Raw genomic sequence first — 15,811 nt, forward strand, 5'->3', positions numbered from 1 at the left:
TAAATAAAAAAAATAAAAATAAACAAGGACTATAAATGAAGATTTATTGAAATTTTAATATTATTATGAAATAATTGTTTAGTAATCATGAATGCCAAAAGGTTAGACTTCTTGATTCAAAATCATTAAGTATGATTTATTATAGAAATAATATTAATTAACACATCTGTTACACACAGTGACCTACTCAGACCCTATATACACCGTGTGCATGCCAATGGTTAGAAAACTAAATATAATTTGTATAATAACTAATCCATCAACTATCTAGCTAAACAGAATTAAAAAGAATATTGTTTTCACCAAATAAAGTATTAAAAACAATTCATTCATTTCACATACATAGCATTTACACATTTTTGATTTTATTATTATTTTGTTTATTATTTTCACTATATTGTAATGTAAAATACATACAATATAATATACACTACAGTGTACTAAAACAGTATTATCATATTTGTCAAATTAATATTAATATTTACACAAAAATCTACAACACATATTATAAGAGATCAAATAAAAACATTGAATAACAATAATGTTTTCACTGTTTAAATATCACAGACAAATTTAAAAAAAAAAAGTACAATCGACAGACTTATAAATTATTACTCTGAATACTTGCAGTTCTAACACATCACAATGGCTGCAAGTATTTTACTTCATCTCAACTAGTAGTTGAATGAGTTGGATGTTGTTGGTACATTTGAATTTGTGGCGCTGGATATTGAACCAACATTATTTGGGAAACTGGTGTCGCCTGAACTTGCTGATTAGCCTGCTGTTGTTGAATGTGCTGTTGTTCGCTCTGCGTATCTGAATCAATCATATCATCACAATCATCATCTGGATGTCCTGCTCCATATTTCACCCTTTTGAATCGTCCATACAATGAAGAATATGGTAGATTATAATGTATAGCTGCCTGATTAATACTCATATGACCTAATCGTACAGATTCCAAGGCTTCCATCATAGCGTCCTCAGACCATGGGGTTGGATTGCTACGGGACAATTCAATTTTCTCACGTTTACAACGGCCATACAGTGTACCAGAAGGTATACCATAGTCGGCTGCAGCTCGTTGCACAGTCGTTTGCCCAGTTCTTATAGCATGCAATGCCTGGTCTAACTGCTCCTGACCCCAAGATGTCGGAGCTGCATTGAATGGTGCAGCTAATCTAATTCCTTCTCGCCGCGCGATTTTGTATAATGTACTACTAGGTATGCCATAAGCTTTACTAGCTTTATTTGCCGAAATAGTGCCAGTGCGGAGAGCATCTAATGCAATGTTTAAAGCTTCATCATTCCAAGATTTAGCTGGTCCATCCTTTTTAGGAGTATCTATACCAGCTCGATGAGCCCGCTGCCACAATGTTGTAGACGGAATCCCAAATGTTATGGATGCTTTGGTCAAAGACATATTATGTGAACGTAATGCTTCTAAGGCATTTTCCATGTCATCAGCTGTCCAACCTTTGCCACCGTTTGTACTATACTGTTTATTAATATTGTTACTAGAACTATCTTCACTGACATCTGTAATTTAATACTTGTATATAAGTATACCAAGAAATAAAATCACATTATAAAATAAATTTGAATACAAGTACCTCCTGTATTAGAAGAATTTGGTAGTAAGCCCAAAAGTTCGGGTGTTATCATCATTGTATGCATTGAATTGTCTTCATCATTTATATTCTAGAAGTATAAATAATAAGCATTGTTAACATCATAAAATACATAATTTATGTACTATATTTTATAATAAATTATTATTACACGGTCATTAGAATGTTGTCTTTCTATTCCAATTGCATCTGATGATTGATCAATAGTACGAAGTGTTTCAAATTTTCCTTCACTTCCATCATTTCTCATCATATCATTTGAACATGATGTACCAACTAAAATTAAAATATAACACAGAAGTTTAAAAAAAATGTATTTGGTTACAAATTAAATATAAGACGATAAACTATATTAATTAATAGTTAAGAAAAGAAACCATGAATAAATTATAAAATATAAAAAAATATATTTTTAATAAAATGTTAAAATTCAACCAAAGACAAAACTATAAAATATGTTATAGTGGATATATCCTGCTTTACAAGGTATTATATATAATACTGGATTATTGTTTAGCTTGACTTAAATTAAATTAAACTTGACCATGTCATCTTCTGTCTTTTGGAGTAATATTTGTAATACTACAAAAGCTAATAAACATCAAAGATAGTTAAAATATCAAATAAGCTATTGAAAAGGGCAAATATAAAGTTGTATCTATTACTATTTGGTGTAAAATAGGAGAACAATTTTAAATTAATGCAAAAGACTTTAATTATGGACACAACATTAGTGTAAAAGCGAAAACAAGGGAATTAGTTTTGTAAAAACTGATTTTTGAGTTGACATTTATTTTTATTTTTGCACTAAGATAAACTTCTTAACAGTTTACAAAAATATGAAAGAACTAAAGAAAATAACTTAATATTGTACATGTATTTATACTTTTTTTACTTGGATTTAATATATTAATTAAATTACTATCATACAGTAAAACACAGTTTCTCCCTTTCCTAATTGAAAATGTCATCGTAAAAGTCAAACGTATTTGTATCGGTTACACATTAACTACTCTAGTTAATGTAATAAATCACTAATTAGTTTTAATTTTCAAGATTTAATGAATGTATAATATTAGTGACTTAAGGTAAGTTGAAATTTATATACTTATTTCTAACCAATTTGAAAATGATGAGTATAACTCATGACATAATAAGGTAATACTATCTTAGATATTAGTTATAATGTTAGAACAATAGAACTATTTTATTTATTTTATCAAAACTGAAATAGGTAGTGAGTTATTTTATATAATTTTATTAATACGATAATTCAAAATTATCATAATTTTTTTAAGGATATTACCAGCCATATCTCTATGAGTAGGAGTTGATGAGGGACTTGTGTTATTTTCTACTGGTACTGGTGTTGCCCTAGGTCCAACAGGCTGTATATCAGGTGTAATGTCAGCTTCATTTACTGTCATAACTGGACCCGTAGTGATAATCATCTAAAAATATAAAAATAATTAAAATTCATAAAATTAAAATTATATATTAATAGTTTACTTGTGAATGAGTTTGAACTGCAGCTTGTTGTAACTGTGGTTGATTTGTATGTTGTGATACATGGCTCATTTGTTGTTGTGGTGGTGGTATAGGTATATGAACTATCTGGGACTGTTGTTGGGCTTGTAAACTTAGTGTAGGATGTGGCTCTAATATGACCACTGGTAAATCTGTTAATGTTGACTTCATTTCTTTTTCGTCATCTTCAGTTGATGTTGCTACAGTCATACAATGGATATTCTAAAAAAAAAAAAAACAATATTAATTAACAAATTATTATTTGTTTCATATTGAATATTTAGTATTCACATTTATAGATTTGTTTTCTTGATCAACAGTAATAGGCGCAAAACTTGATTGTTCAATTCGATAATAACTTCGATTAAATTGATCTTGCTGAATTTGATTAGGGCTCATTTTTTTAGAATAAGGAGAAGTTCTTCGTTGTAATTTTGTGAACACTCTTCCACCAGTTTTTAATGGACCCAAAGGAGTTACTTCAGCAACAATAGATGTGTCACGTTCATCTTCAGGCACTTCACATAGTCCTTTGATCTTTAACTGGTCAGCCGTCTTTAGAAGGGACTGAAAATATAATTAATTTTATAATTAACTTCTACTTTTATACGAGATTTTCAGACTTACTTGTAATTCAGCTTGAGACACATCAATCTCGCCTCTATACACAAACTCTATAATGAACTTAAGGTCGTTAAAACAAACATCATAAGGCAATATTATGGTTGGATGTTTACATGGGTTATCCATCAATAATTTTTGGAAGTATGACGAACAAGCCGATAAGACAACCTGTTACACAATGTGAATGTTTATCAAAAATTCATAGAACAAAGACAAAAAAAATATATAATAATAATAATAATATATTTATTTAATGACTTACCTTGTGTGCTTTAAGTGTGCTTTCATTGCAAGCGAGAGTGACATCGACAAATGATTCGTTTCGAAGAAGCTGATGAAAAACAGAGGTCATGTTTGATTGGTAATTGTTCCATCGCAGACAGTAGTGCTGGCCATTAACTGTCATTGTACTCCTAAAATATTTAAAACTACATTTTTAAATTGACCATATTACATATAGCCTATATTTTTTTAAATCACAATAAAATTACAGATATGAAAACAAATTAACATAAAAATAATAACCTATTGAATCTATATCTGCAGTGTTTTGTAGTTTTGGTTGAGACTTGAGACTAAATGATTTCCAATACCCATAATAGAATAATCATTATTTTTCTTATTTCGGTTAAAATTAAATCATTATATTTGGAATGAAGTAATATATAGTCCCAAGTCTAATTCTGACATATTTTATGTATACTCATATTTTTTTATATGTAAACAATTTTTGGAAAATAAAATAATTCTTGATATATTTAATTTAATTATAAAAAAAATTGTTTTAATAATTAATTATTTTTAAACGCCTTAGAGTAAGGAAAATATGCTATTATTATATTATTAATTTATAAATGATATTCTTTTTTTTTATTACTATTCAATAGAAATATTTGAATAGTATAATTAGTTTGACAATTTAATCTCAAATTTTCATCATCCAGAAAATATAATTTAGGCGCTCGTAAACAGTAAAATCCAGATGAGCATTCCATTAAAAAAAATTAAAAGTTATGTTACCACCTCAAAATTCAAGGAGCACACGTTTAACTTTTTCGTGAGGTGTGTTCATCTTAATAATTGAAGTTTAATATAAATAAAAAATTTTTAATATGTTTTTTATTAATTATTGGAAATATATTGAAACATTTATTATAAAAATTAAAAAGTTCAACAAAACCCAATAATTCTTTAAAACATGTGTTTAAAAAGTAATGAACAAAATTATACTATTATACTTCAAACATATAACATAATATTGTAGGTATAAAGTATACCTAGGTTAGTCGTTTAGAAAAATAAAAATTAAGGATAGATAATAGATTTTTATGAAGCCGTATTCCTACATTAAAATTAATTCTAAAAATAGGTTATTGCGTAAGTATAAGAGCATCCACCAATATAAATTATTAATGGAGTACCTAAAAATAAATTACTCTTAATTTTTACGCCATAATCTATTATTATCCAATAATTAATTCCACATTTGTTTAACCGTAATTCGGATTAATAAAGAACAAACAGTAAAAACTCCAACAAGACGACTACAAAAAAAAAAACAATTGAAATAATTAATCTTATATTATATAGGAATTTAGAACGAATGTTGGCGTAGAACATTCATGTGTCAACATCAATAGTTATAAAGTTATGATTGAAATAACTAAATGAGTTACGGGGACGAGATTTTTATTTGTATAGCAATATATAACTTATGTAGTAGACAAATCACAAATGCGACCGAGGTAAATTCTCTGTTTTTTTTTTTTTGTGACGGATGAAAAAGGTGAAAAGGTCTCAAAACGTTGAACACGACAACATTGTGGCCCAAGTTGGTGTGTTGCTCTGGGTTTTACGGGACACCATGTCCGATGATATGTTCGAGGAGGCGTCATAACGAAAATTGTGAAAAACGACCGTAAAATAACTGTAGTGCTCAAGTGGCGCACATCGTTATTTATAATGACGTGTGAGTGGTGTTTCGACGACGGCGACGTGGGATGTATTATTAATATTTATTATTTTCGAAACCGTTTTGAATGGAATATCTCTTCTATCGTGTTTTATCGCCGTGCTCGGAATGCCAAATGTGAAATGCCGAGTGAAATCTAAAAAAAAAAATGGTCGTTGTCGTCGTACCTCAGCACGAGTAGACAAACGAGAAACGGAAATTACCACGAAAACGTTAAGCCAGCCAGGGCAGAAAAACGAGACGATCGATTTTGCGGGAACCGGCCGGGTGGACGAGCAGCGAAAGTGGAGAGTGGGTCGACACCCTAATAACCGTCGGCCACCACCCTACCGCACCCGGAGATCAAGGAGAACAGAAAACGACGTGCCGCCTGGTCGTGAAAGAGGCCAAATCATCGAAAACCCGCGACGAATATTAGGCATTATCGTTGTTGGGTATCGTTTTCTCGACTATCGTTGAGGACAGCACTTGCTAAGACGAAATGACGAAATAGGCGAGGAGCGCAAGTGGCGAGAATCAGAGCGGCAGTGGCCACTGGTGAAGAACGATAATCGCCCGGCGCCCTCCTGATACATCACACCCACCCACCAGGTAACCGCCGGAGCGTGAATAATGACAAAGCCTCGCTACAATATCATAACAATCTTCTGCGGTACCGTCAAAAGTAATACGAATTATTGTTTGAAAATATTATATTATCATTACAAAAATTGGCCAACGGGACGCGAACGCATCATGTGAAATAGCCCGCACCGAGCGATACGTCGTGCACACGTCACACAGCGGGACGGCATGTGGGTTGGAAAACACTGGGGGCGAGTGGGTCAGAGGGAGCAAGAGGTGGGTTGCAGAGAGGTAACGCGCACACGGACGTGGGAAAAAAATAAAAACGAAAAATAAATAGACGGCATTTTTTTTTTTTTTGAGGGGGAGGGGTGGAGGGGGAGAGAAAAAATAAAAATAAAATAAAATGGAGAGGAAAGAATGTTTGTACAACGCAAACGGCGGCGGGCGCGATTTTTACATACTTACACGGAGTTTCCAAACAAGGAGGAACGGACAATTTGAACGGCCGGCACAAAGCGGGAACTGATGATAAGCCTACATTTCGTTGTCGACCTCGTTCGTTCCGTTGTGCGCTCGCGTTCGCGTCGTCGCCGTTGCGGTGTACGACGCGCTCACCGCCGCACATCTCGATCACCCGCCCGCCGTCGTACCGGTTACCCTGGCAACCCCATGCGGATCACCATTACCACCCACCCACCATAACCCAACACATGACCATAGAACGAGTAACAACCGACCGACCGACCGTCGCTAACGGGTGGTCGGGCGGCGGCGACCAAGAATGATGGTAGGAAGAGAGAGCCAGGCGACGACAGTTGGCCAGCGTGCCGTATTCGACATGTGTGTGTGTGTGTGTGTGTGTGTGTGGTGGCGCGGAGGAATTCTCTGGAACGACGTTGGTGGCGTCGAGTTAGGGGAACTACGGTTTGCGGGCTGACGAACGTTGTTCGGCCGAACCGCCGAAAACGAGTCGATGAGCATTGCTGAGCTGTACTACTTCTCTCCGCTATTCTCTTGATGTATGCGGGGCCTGCCCGTTTGTGTCGGTGCGTGCGTAAGCGCTTTGTGGAACGGACGACGATAGCACGGCGGCGGCGCGCCGAAAATCAATGAATATCGTCGTCTGGCTGCTGGACTGGTGATCAACGAATATTGTTGTTTGAGCATCTGGGCGGCCAGAATATTCATTTTGAGAATAATTATTATTAGTTTTTATCTTGAACGATAGTACCGATAACGGCGTGGTCTGTCGGTCGAGCGACCGACAAGTACTCGAAATATATTATAATAATAATGGAAGACAGAATAAGATGGAGGGAAATTTGTTTTACGGGATGGTCTAAAGGCTAGGGATAAAACATAAATCGTTACAACAACAATAACGATTGTTATTTCTATAGGGCAAATTTTCGAAAATTATGAGTAGTTCTAGGTGTTTACGACGTAATACGAAATTTGAAATCTCCGTGTTGGAAAATTTACGACTTTGCGTAGTTGCATGATTCATTTCTTCCCTACCGGATCGCCTATGAGACATGAATTATGACAAACGTTTTTTTCAACTATTATTTAATAGTACTGCCGTCGTAGTGCTGTTCTATAAGTTTTAATAATTCTTATAATTTGAGTTTAATGCTCAAACGGAAGTCATATGGGGCTTCCCTATGAAAGCCAAAGGAAAATTTTTATTGTTTTATTGTTTTACATACTTCCTTTATAAATAAACAATATTGATTACTGTCCAAATTGTTCTAATTTTAATATTGATAAATATTTTCCATGAAGTGCTTGGCGAACGAACGGCCACAGATTTATTGTTATCAAAATAAAACTATCGGAAAGCCTGTTCTCTATAGAATAGTCGGTTTGAATTCAATAAATCGTTATATTTTAAGAAGTAGTTGGCCTCCCTTCCGTTAATCCATTCCATTCCCAATCAAAGTAGCCGATTTCCTATATGCGATTATTTTATAATTCATACCATGATACCACTTAACAAACTGTTATATCATGATTCATACAATAATTGAATAATGTCTGATGCAGTCCGTATGGAGTACCGTACGCGACTTACGAGTATATTATAATTTAACGAATTACGAAAAAACGTTACTCGTGCTACTATTTATAGGTGTGTGCTTGTTACCTAACACTTGATTGCAATATTTACAATAGTACCTAAAAACAGTAAAAACATATTTTTCCGCGCAACTAAAACTTTTTATAACACACAATATTTGTTGTTGCGCGACTTTATTTACAGTTTACACTACTTAGTATACGTCGTGTACATCAGTGATCTCAAACTCAAAGTACCTACGGGCCATAAATATTTTCAAAAAAATTCGCGGGCCAAATTTTAAGTGTCATTTTTATACTTACACGCTAAAAGCTAAAGACAAAATGAAGGCAAAGGTACATACAAAATCCATTTAACTTAATATATTAAGAAATTACTTTTATTATAATTATTATTACCAAAAATATTTATAAAAATATTAATTTGTAATTATTTATTAAATTATTAAATTTTTATCGTAAATACTATACGATACGGCGATAGTGCGATGATACGTTAGATTTATGGCAAAATTAATGTCTTCGGTCTTTCAGAAAAATGTACGACAATATTAAACACAAAGGTTTATCAACAAAAGTATGTACTGAAACAGGCACACGATAAGGATTTTGACGAAGATTAACTCGCCGCAAAATGTGTACACACTACACAACATAATAATTAAATGACAAGAAAAAATGTCTGAAACCTAACACAAAAGTTTTATAATTATTTTACTATACAACGGGCCATAAATGAACGCACGTAGGTTGCTGCTTCGGAGTGACGCATCATGTTCATACCTTCAATACATATTTTATTTTTGTTTTAGCTTCAATATACTTCTACTAACGCGTTATCGAATCGTTCGAAAACAGACGAGTTGTTTTGAATATCAAAAACTGTTGAGGAATTTCGTTAGGTACATCATACAGACATACAGTGACTCGTTGAATGTGTAACGCACAGACGTTTAAGATAAGAGATGAGTATTATATTTCGAGTGCGTCGATAGTAAAACAAACAGAAATTATGTATAATATTATTAATAATAAGACACGTTCGACAGCAATTGTCGCGTAATACGATATTATTTATGTACACAGTACTCTGAGATAATATTTCAGGTCGGAAAAATATTTTAGGCAGGCCAATTAGATTTTACCAAAAAAATTGTGTTATTTTTTTAAACAAGAATATACTATATTCATATAAAACATTTACCTTAACCTAAACCTTAAAAATACACATAAGTTTTACAATACTCGCTTAACTTTTAAGTTTTAATGAAATAAACTTATTAATTTTAACCATTTAACTTTTTATAACCCAGACAATGAAAAAAAATGTACCTAATTATGAAACAGTTTTTAGATAAATAAAAAATTATATGGAAATTCAAATGGATGTAAATTATTTTAATGTATGTTATTTAATAATATTATTAATTATTAATTTACGTTATTTAAAAAAAAATAATTATTCATATTGTATAAACATTTGCCACTTTACCAGAATAAGAAATTAAAATTAATTCTTGTTCCATTAACCAGAATTACTCAATAAAAATAACTTAATTAAATATATATAGATATACCATTCTATACCGCGACTTACGGGCATAATGTAATAATAATAATATTAAATAGTAAATAATAAATACTAAGTAATACCATTGAGTATAGATATATACTATACTATATATACTATATATAGTATATATACTATATATACTATATACTATATATACTATATACTATACTATATATACTATCTATACTCAATGGTAATACATTAATACCTACAAATTAAAATAAATATTTATTTAATTGGTGATAGTAACTAATATAGAAATATATAATATGATATGATATAGGTAAAAGGTACAACCTATAAATCACAAATTTTCAAGAATATAATATTTTAAAATATTTTCGTCATAAATAACCAAATAAGTTTTCTGTTTTAGATTATGTTTGGCTCATACTTAAATTGTTTTTTGCGTTCTCATTGAGCCCCTCCTGAACGTTTTCTGGAGGTTGAATTCATTTTTATTTTGTATTATAAAGCTTATAATATTTTACACTAGCTACTAACTGGTATATCCTATGTTGTAGTATTATCTGTGACTAGTCCCTATTAGATTGTCGTATTGAGTTGACTGTTAAATGGACTATATTTCTATATTTTTATATAGTATTAAAATAGACGATGCCACGATGGTCGAAAAACGAAAGATAAGTATCAACATCGTGGTGAAGTCATTTTTGTTTTGGAATTTAATTGAAAACTGGTAGATTATTTAAAAATAATACTAAGTACTATAAAACTCTGATAGGTACTTATAACTCATAACTCATAAGTCATAAGTATAGTTCACTAAAAAGTAAAAGTTTACTAAACACTTCACACTGCATTATAAATTTATAAGTATCAATCGAAGGAACATTTTTTTTTCATATTTTCATATTATTATTATGTATTAAAAATAATAATAATAAAAAAAAATAAACATGGACATGACTAATCGGTCCGGGTGGCAAGTTAAAAAAGATGGTGCTCTGTTGTAATACGCGACTACCGCATTTTTCACGATAATATTAAGATCAGGTTAGTCTATGATAATCGACGAATTAAACCAATTCAAGTTAATACTTTCACGTTATAATAATAATTATAGATACGTTTCAAAACGAATAGGCAAAATAAATTATAGCTATGTTCTTATTATTTATATATATAATATATTATAGGTATTTATATAATATACACCATTCAGTGGTGAACACAGGGGGGGGAGGGGGTTTAAACCCATGTTTGTCACATGTTATATGTTGCTATGTATAACAAGTCCCATGTTTGTTTATTTATTATAATTAGCACTCATTAGTTATTACTATAATATTTATAAATAGTTTATCTATAAAATGTTCGACTTTGATTAATTTCCGAAACAATCCATTTTTACTGAAATAAAAACTAAAACATTTTTGGAAACTTTGTAATCACTAAAAATCTTGTTTTTGCTACCAGAGTTTATAATATACTTTTTAGTACTGTAAAGTGTCCACTAAATAAAAATTAACTATCAAAACATTAATTAATAATTATAAAAACCGACTAGTAGATGGAGCCACGTATTCAGAATTTTAAAAAATACACTGAGTAGAATATAAAATATTCAATCATATTAATATTTAATAAATTAATTAAATTACCCTCAATTATATTTTTTGAATTAAGAACGGAACAACAAATTTATACCTAGATATTTTGTTTCAAATTTTCAACTCATCATTAAAAACATATATAATATAATAGAATCAAGTCATGACAATATGTCATAACTTAGTTTCAACTTATAAGTTAAATTTTTTTGAAATAAAATATAAACAAATTATTATACGAAATACGATTTACGAGTATAAAACGACATTACGAATATTACGAGATACCTGATACTTATATATTATTTAGTATTTAGTGTCGGTCCAAATTCTAACTCATGATTAGCCAACCGACACATTAACTTTTAATGAACCACTGTAGAAACGAATTACAGATACACGCTACATTTATGATATATTCTTTAAAAACTGTTAAAGGCTAACATAAGTTTTAGATTAAAAATATCATAATTTGGGATAGAATTTATGACCAAAAACTAGTATTTTTATATAAATAAATACATGGAAATGCCTATAAATGTTTACTGATCCGTCAGTGACCACTGAAAACGGACTTTATATCATGTTAGCTGATGGCTGATATAAATGAAATACATTGATGTTGATAACGTGACTGTATGTTTGGTATACAAAATTCCATCGTCTGTCAACTGGATAACAGTTTCTAGATCAAAACTTATTGTTTTTTGGCATTGGGAGCATTACCACTTATATACTATCCCGCGATAGTATACAGCCGTAAAGACAAAAATGGAATAAAAATAATATATGGTCTAACCGGCGAAACAATATTCCGATAAATGAGTCCGAATGAGTGCAAAAATGTTGTTAGAAATTTTTATGGCCGATAAACAAGCCAAGTCATTATGTCGTATTTTGCACAGTGTAATATGATCCAGTACAACAAAACACTTAGTATAACAGACATATTGCATGTCATAGCAGTTATCTCCAAAATATCTTTAAAATAAAAAAATTATTAAATAATTTTTCAAGGTCTCCTAGTTTATTCCGATTTTTTTAAAACATGGTCACTTTACACTAATACTCAACCTAGCAAATAACAATGTAAAATTTGATTAACTGAATTTCTGAACACAGATTTCCTATGTTGTATATTTTTAAATTGTATCAACACAATATGCTAATACTCGAAGTTTTTGATTCATAGTGTCTACAAATAATTTTAAATTTTAGTTTTGATTTTTGTACAATATGATGATTTATTATTTATATTATTGTGCATGATTGTAGGCACCTAATGTATTAAAATATACAATGATAAATGATAATATTGTACAATGGTCGAGTGGTCGACAAATGATTATTGATAATGATAATTTAATACAAGGCAATTTGAAAACAGATTGTATAGTAATACATTATTTAGTATTATGTTATTAAGTTCAGCTTTGAAAAGATGGTGTTATAGAATACTACGTGAGAATTCACTTAGTTGAAAAACTGTTAGAGTTATACATAATAGAATTCATTAATGGCCTATGATTTAGTTTCTAAATTTTGCAAATTTACAATTCTTTTAATCCTATTTAATGAATACAGAATATACCTACATATTTTGGATTATAATTTATTTATTTCAGGTTTTTTTTTTTAAATGTTATCTGATCAAATTTATATTAACACCGCTCAGAATTTATTGATTATTTAATATCCAGTTTTGATAACAAATAATAGTATTAATATTTCCAACTTGTTCCTAATTTTATATTAATTAATACTGTATGATATATTTTTTGAAGTAAAAGATAGTTATGAAAATATTGTAAAATGTAATTAGTATTAACTATATAATTTAAGAATTTCAATAAACAAAATTTATAAACAACAGTTTTGCTAAATACTAAATAGTAATATTAATTAAATTGTAAACTGTATATTTGTATAGCAAATAAAAATAGCTGTTATAGTGCATTTTACGCGGAACTTGTACATTGTCACATTGGAAATACTTACGACCAACTTATAGCAATTTATAATAATTAAACTATTAAATTTTAAACTTAATAATATATTTTACAAATATTTTACATATTATACAATTTTAATTAATTATAGTTAAACAACGTATACAAACAAATATTATGTATGGTAATTGACTAAACATTCACTTAAAGTTTCATTTAAAATGGTTAACCATTCATATTTTTACCTTTTGTAATTACAAAATATTACTAAAAATTAAAAACATAACTATTATAGTATTTATACAAAAAATATAATCCTACTACCAAGGTAAAAAGAAATCACGTGCTCGAGACATGATTAAGGTAAAATTAGAAAAACGATTAAACAAATTTGATTTATCTGATAATACATATTACAATAATATTAACAATTTATGTAGTAACTATGATATGATTAATTAAAAATTGTACAGCCCTTGATCTCATATAATAACGATTCTGTACTTAGTAAAACACTATATACATCACTACGTCTGATGTCTGTTCTGTAGTATTGCGACATTACTTATAGGATAGGTACGATTGATATGAACACGTTTCCATGTTCTTTGTAGGTACTAGGTACCTACTTAAAATTGGAAGTCATGTCATATACTGTTTTGAATGTTGTACTTTATATTTCAGCAACTTTCTCAAGAATTTCTTCGTGTTTCCAGGAATATTTCCCGTTGTATACAATTATAAATTATAACAGATTATAGTAAATAAACTTGTGTATAAAATAATAGTTAAAACTATTGGTCCATAGGTAGTATCATTTTTCCAAACATTAATATTATTTATTAGTGAGGATGTGAGGTTATCTACGGCGGATCGGTAACATCAAAAAATAAATAATTAATAAATAAATAATATGAAAAAAATATACAATTTACAGCACAAAATAATTATACTATTAAAAATGACTGATTATCATGGTTCATGACATTTATTACTTATTAGTTATTACTAATCTCCGCTTTCTTAATTATTTCTTATTAGTTTATTACGTATTTAAAAATAATGAACGTGATAAGATTTTCCTGGGAAAAATATAAGAATACGATATTATTATTTAATTATAATTTCTCACCTTAATGGCTAACCTTCAATCCGTCGCTGGAATGTACAAGTGTTTATTATTACTATAATATCACCATATCTATGGGTGAAATTGGGAGTTAGGACTCAATATAGAGCACTCATATCTTGTCTGTTTATCTGTGTAAAAAATTTTCCGACACTCCTCTATTCAGTTTACAATGTTTATATATTTGTAAGTGGCTAAAAAAAATTAAAATTAATACTTGTGTATTACCCAAAGGCCTAAAGGCCTTAAATTTAATGAATGTACTTATTTTCAATTGTATTGTGAAATAATAATAAATAATTTTTTTTTTTGAAGACCCAAGCTACCATCTAGTTGCAACTATGAGTTATTATTAATCGGTTAATTTTGTAATTACTATTTTTTTAAGTATCTCAGCCAATCAATAATAAGTTAGTTGATCGTTTAACTAAAGGTTTGAAACCATAGTTATACTATTTAGGAGTTTGGACAACTTGGCTATACAGTATACAGTAAAAAATATAAGTATAACTGAAGTTCGGCACTATTTGTTGTTTGTACTAAGACGTATAGTCGCTGTTAGTACTTTACCATACCATAACTCATAATAATATAATCGTAACAAAAATCATTAAAAACAGACATAACATATTGTACAGCATGTATGTATAGATTCAAACTATGCCCAAAATATCAATTATTTCAAATACATGAAAATCATTAATCCATTACAAAATAGTAGAAATTTACTTCATTTTCCTAACATTTTGAATTTATATGGAAAATAATTTAACGAATATTAAATAAATGTTGATTAGTTGACACATTTGTTAATTCAGTAATAAATTCCTATTTTTATATTATTATTATGTATGTTATAACTTGTTAGGTAAAAAATCCGTAAAATAAAATTAATATGAAAGCAAAGTTTTGTAAAAATATAAATTATAGAATGAATAACGAATTTAAAATAATAATAGTAAATAAAAGTTTACAAAATTATATTTTTGCAACTGACAGTTGTGGATGAAGTTGTTTAGCTATAGAAATATAATATATGAAAATCAATACAATGAGTATTATAAAAAAATATGATTATTATTTATTATAAATAGTAAAATGGTAAAATATTATACAATTATGAAAAAATAATAATAGTAAGTCAACGTTTTATAATAAATTATGGTCAATCAAATTTGTTGAA

At 29.5% G+C, this 15,811-nt stretch overlaps 1 protein-coding gene across 3 annotated transcripts; it reads right to left on the reverse strand.

Annotated features, from left to right (window-relative positions):
- Positions 1–346: 346 nt before the first annotated feature.
- Positions 347–6,971, reverse strand: LOC107162845 (BTB-domain-containing protein pipsqueak). Of its 3 annotated transcripts, XM_015509951.2 has the most exons (10): positions 6,790–6,971; positions 4,311–4,360; positions 4,048–4,198; positions 3,789–3,953; positions 3,453–3,728; positions 3,144–3,383; positions 2,941–3,085; positions 1,786–1,910; positions 1,617–1,704; positions 347–1,542 (listed from the first exon to the last, which is right to left on the reverse strand). In XM_015509951.2, the coding sequence occupies exons 3-10, from the start codon at positions 4,189–4,191 to the stop codon at positions 671–673; spliced, it is 2,055 nt and encodes a 684-aa protein (XP_015365437.2). In that variant the 5' UTR covers positions 4,192–4,198; positions 4,311–4,360; positions 6,790–6,971; the 3' UTR covers positions 347–670. The 3 variants fall into 3 exon arrangements, with proteins under 3 accessions (XP_015365437.2, XP_015365435.2, XP_015365436.2); XM_015509949.2 differs by lacking the exon at positions 4,311–4,360 and having other exon boundaries at positions 6,790–6,970; XM_015509950.2 differs by lacking the exon at positions 6,790–6,971 and having other exon boundaries at positions 4,311–5,277.
- Between the last annotated feature and the right edge of the window lie 8,840 nt (positions 6,972–15,811).

Source organism: Diuraphis noxia, unplaced genomic scaffold (genome assembly GCF_037042655.1).
Source record: "Diuraphis noxia isolate RWA-SAM2 unplaced genomic scaffold, SU_Dnox_SAM2 contig0005, whole genome shotgun sequence".
Classification (NCBI taxonomy): Eukaryota; Metazoa; Arthropoda; class Insecta; order Hemiptera; family Aphididae; genus Diuraphis; species Diuraphis noxia.

Bases quoted from the DNA above. Each gene is read 5' to 3' on its own strand.
- LOC107162845 (XM_015509951.2), bottom strand. From the start codon at position 4,191: ATGACAGTTAATGGCCAGCACTACTGTCTGCGATGGAACAATTACCAA. The intron at 3,384-3,452 runs GTGAATACTAAA...TTTTTTTTTTAG, and splicing joins AAGAAAACAAATCTATAAAT to AATATCCATTGTATGACTGT. The intron at 3,086-3,143 runs GTAAACTATTAA...TTATATTTTTAG, and splicing joins CAGTTCAAACTCATTCACAA to ATGATTATCACTACGGGTCC.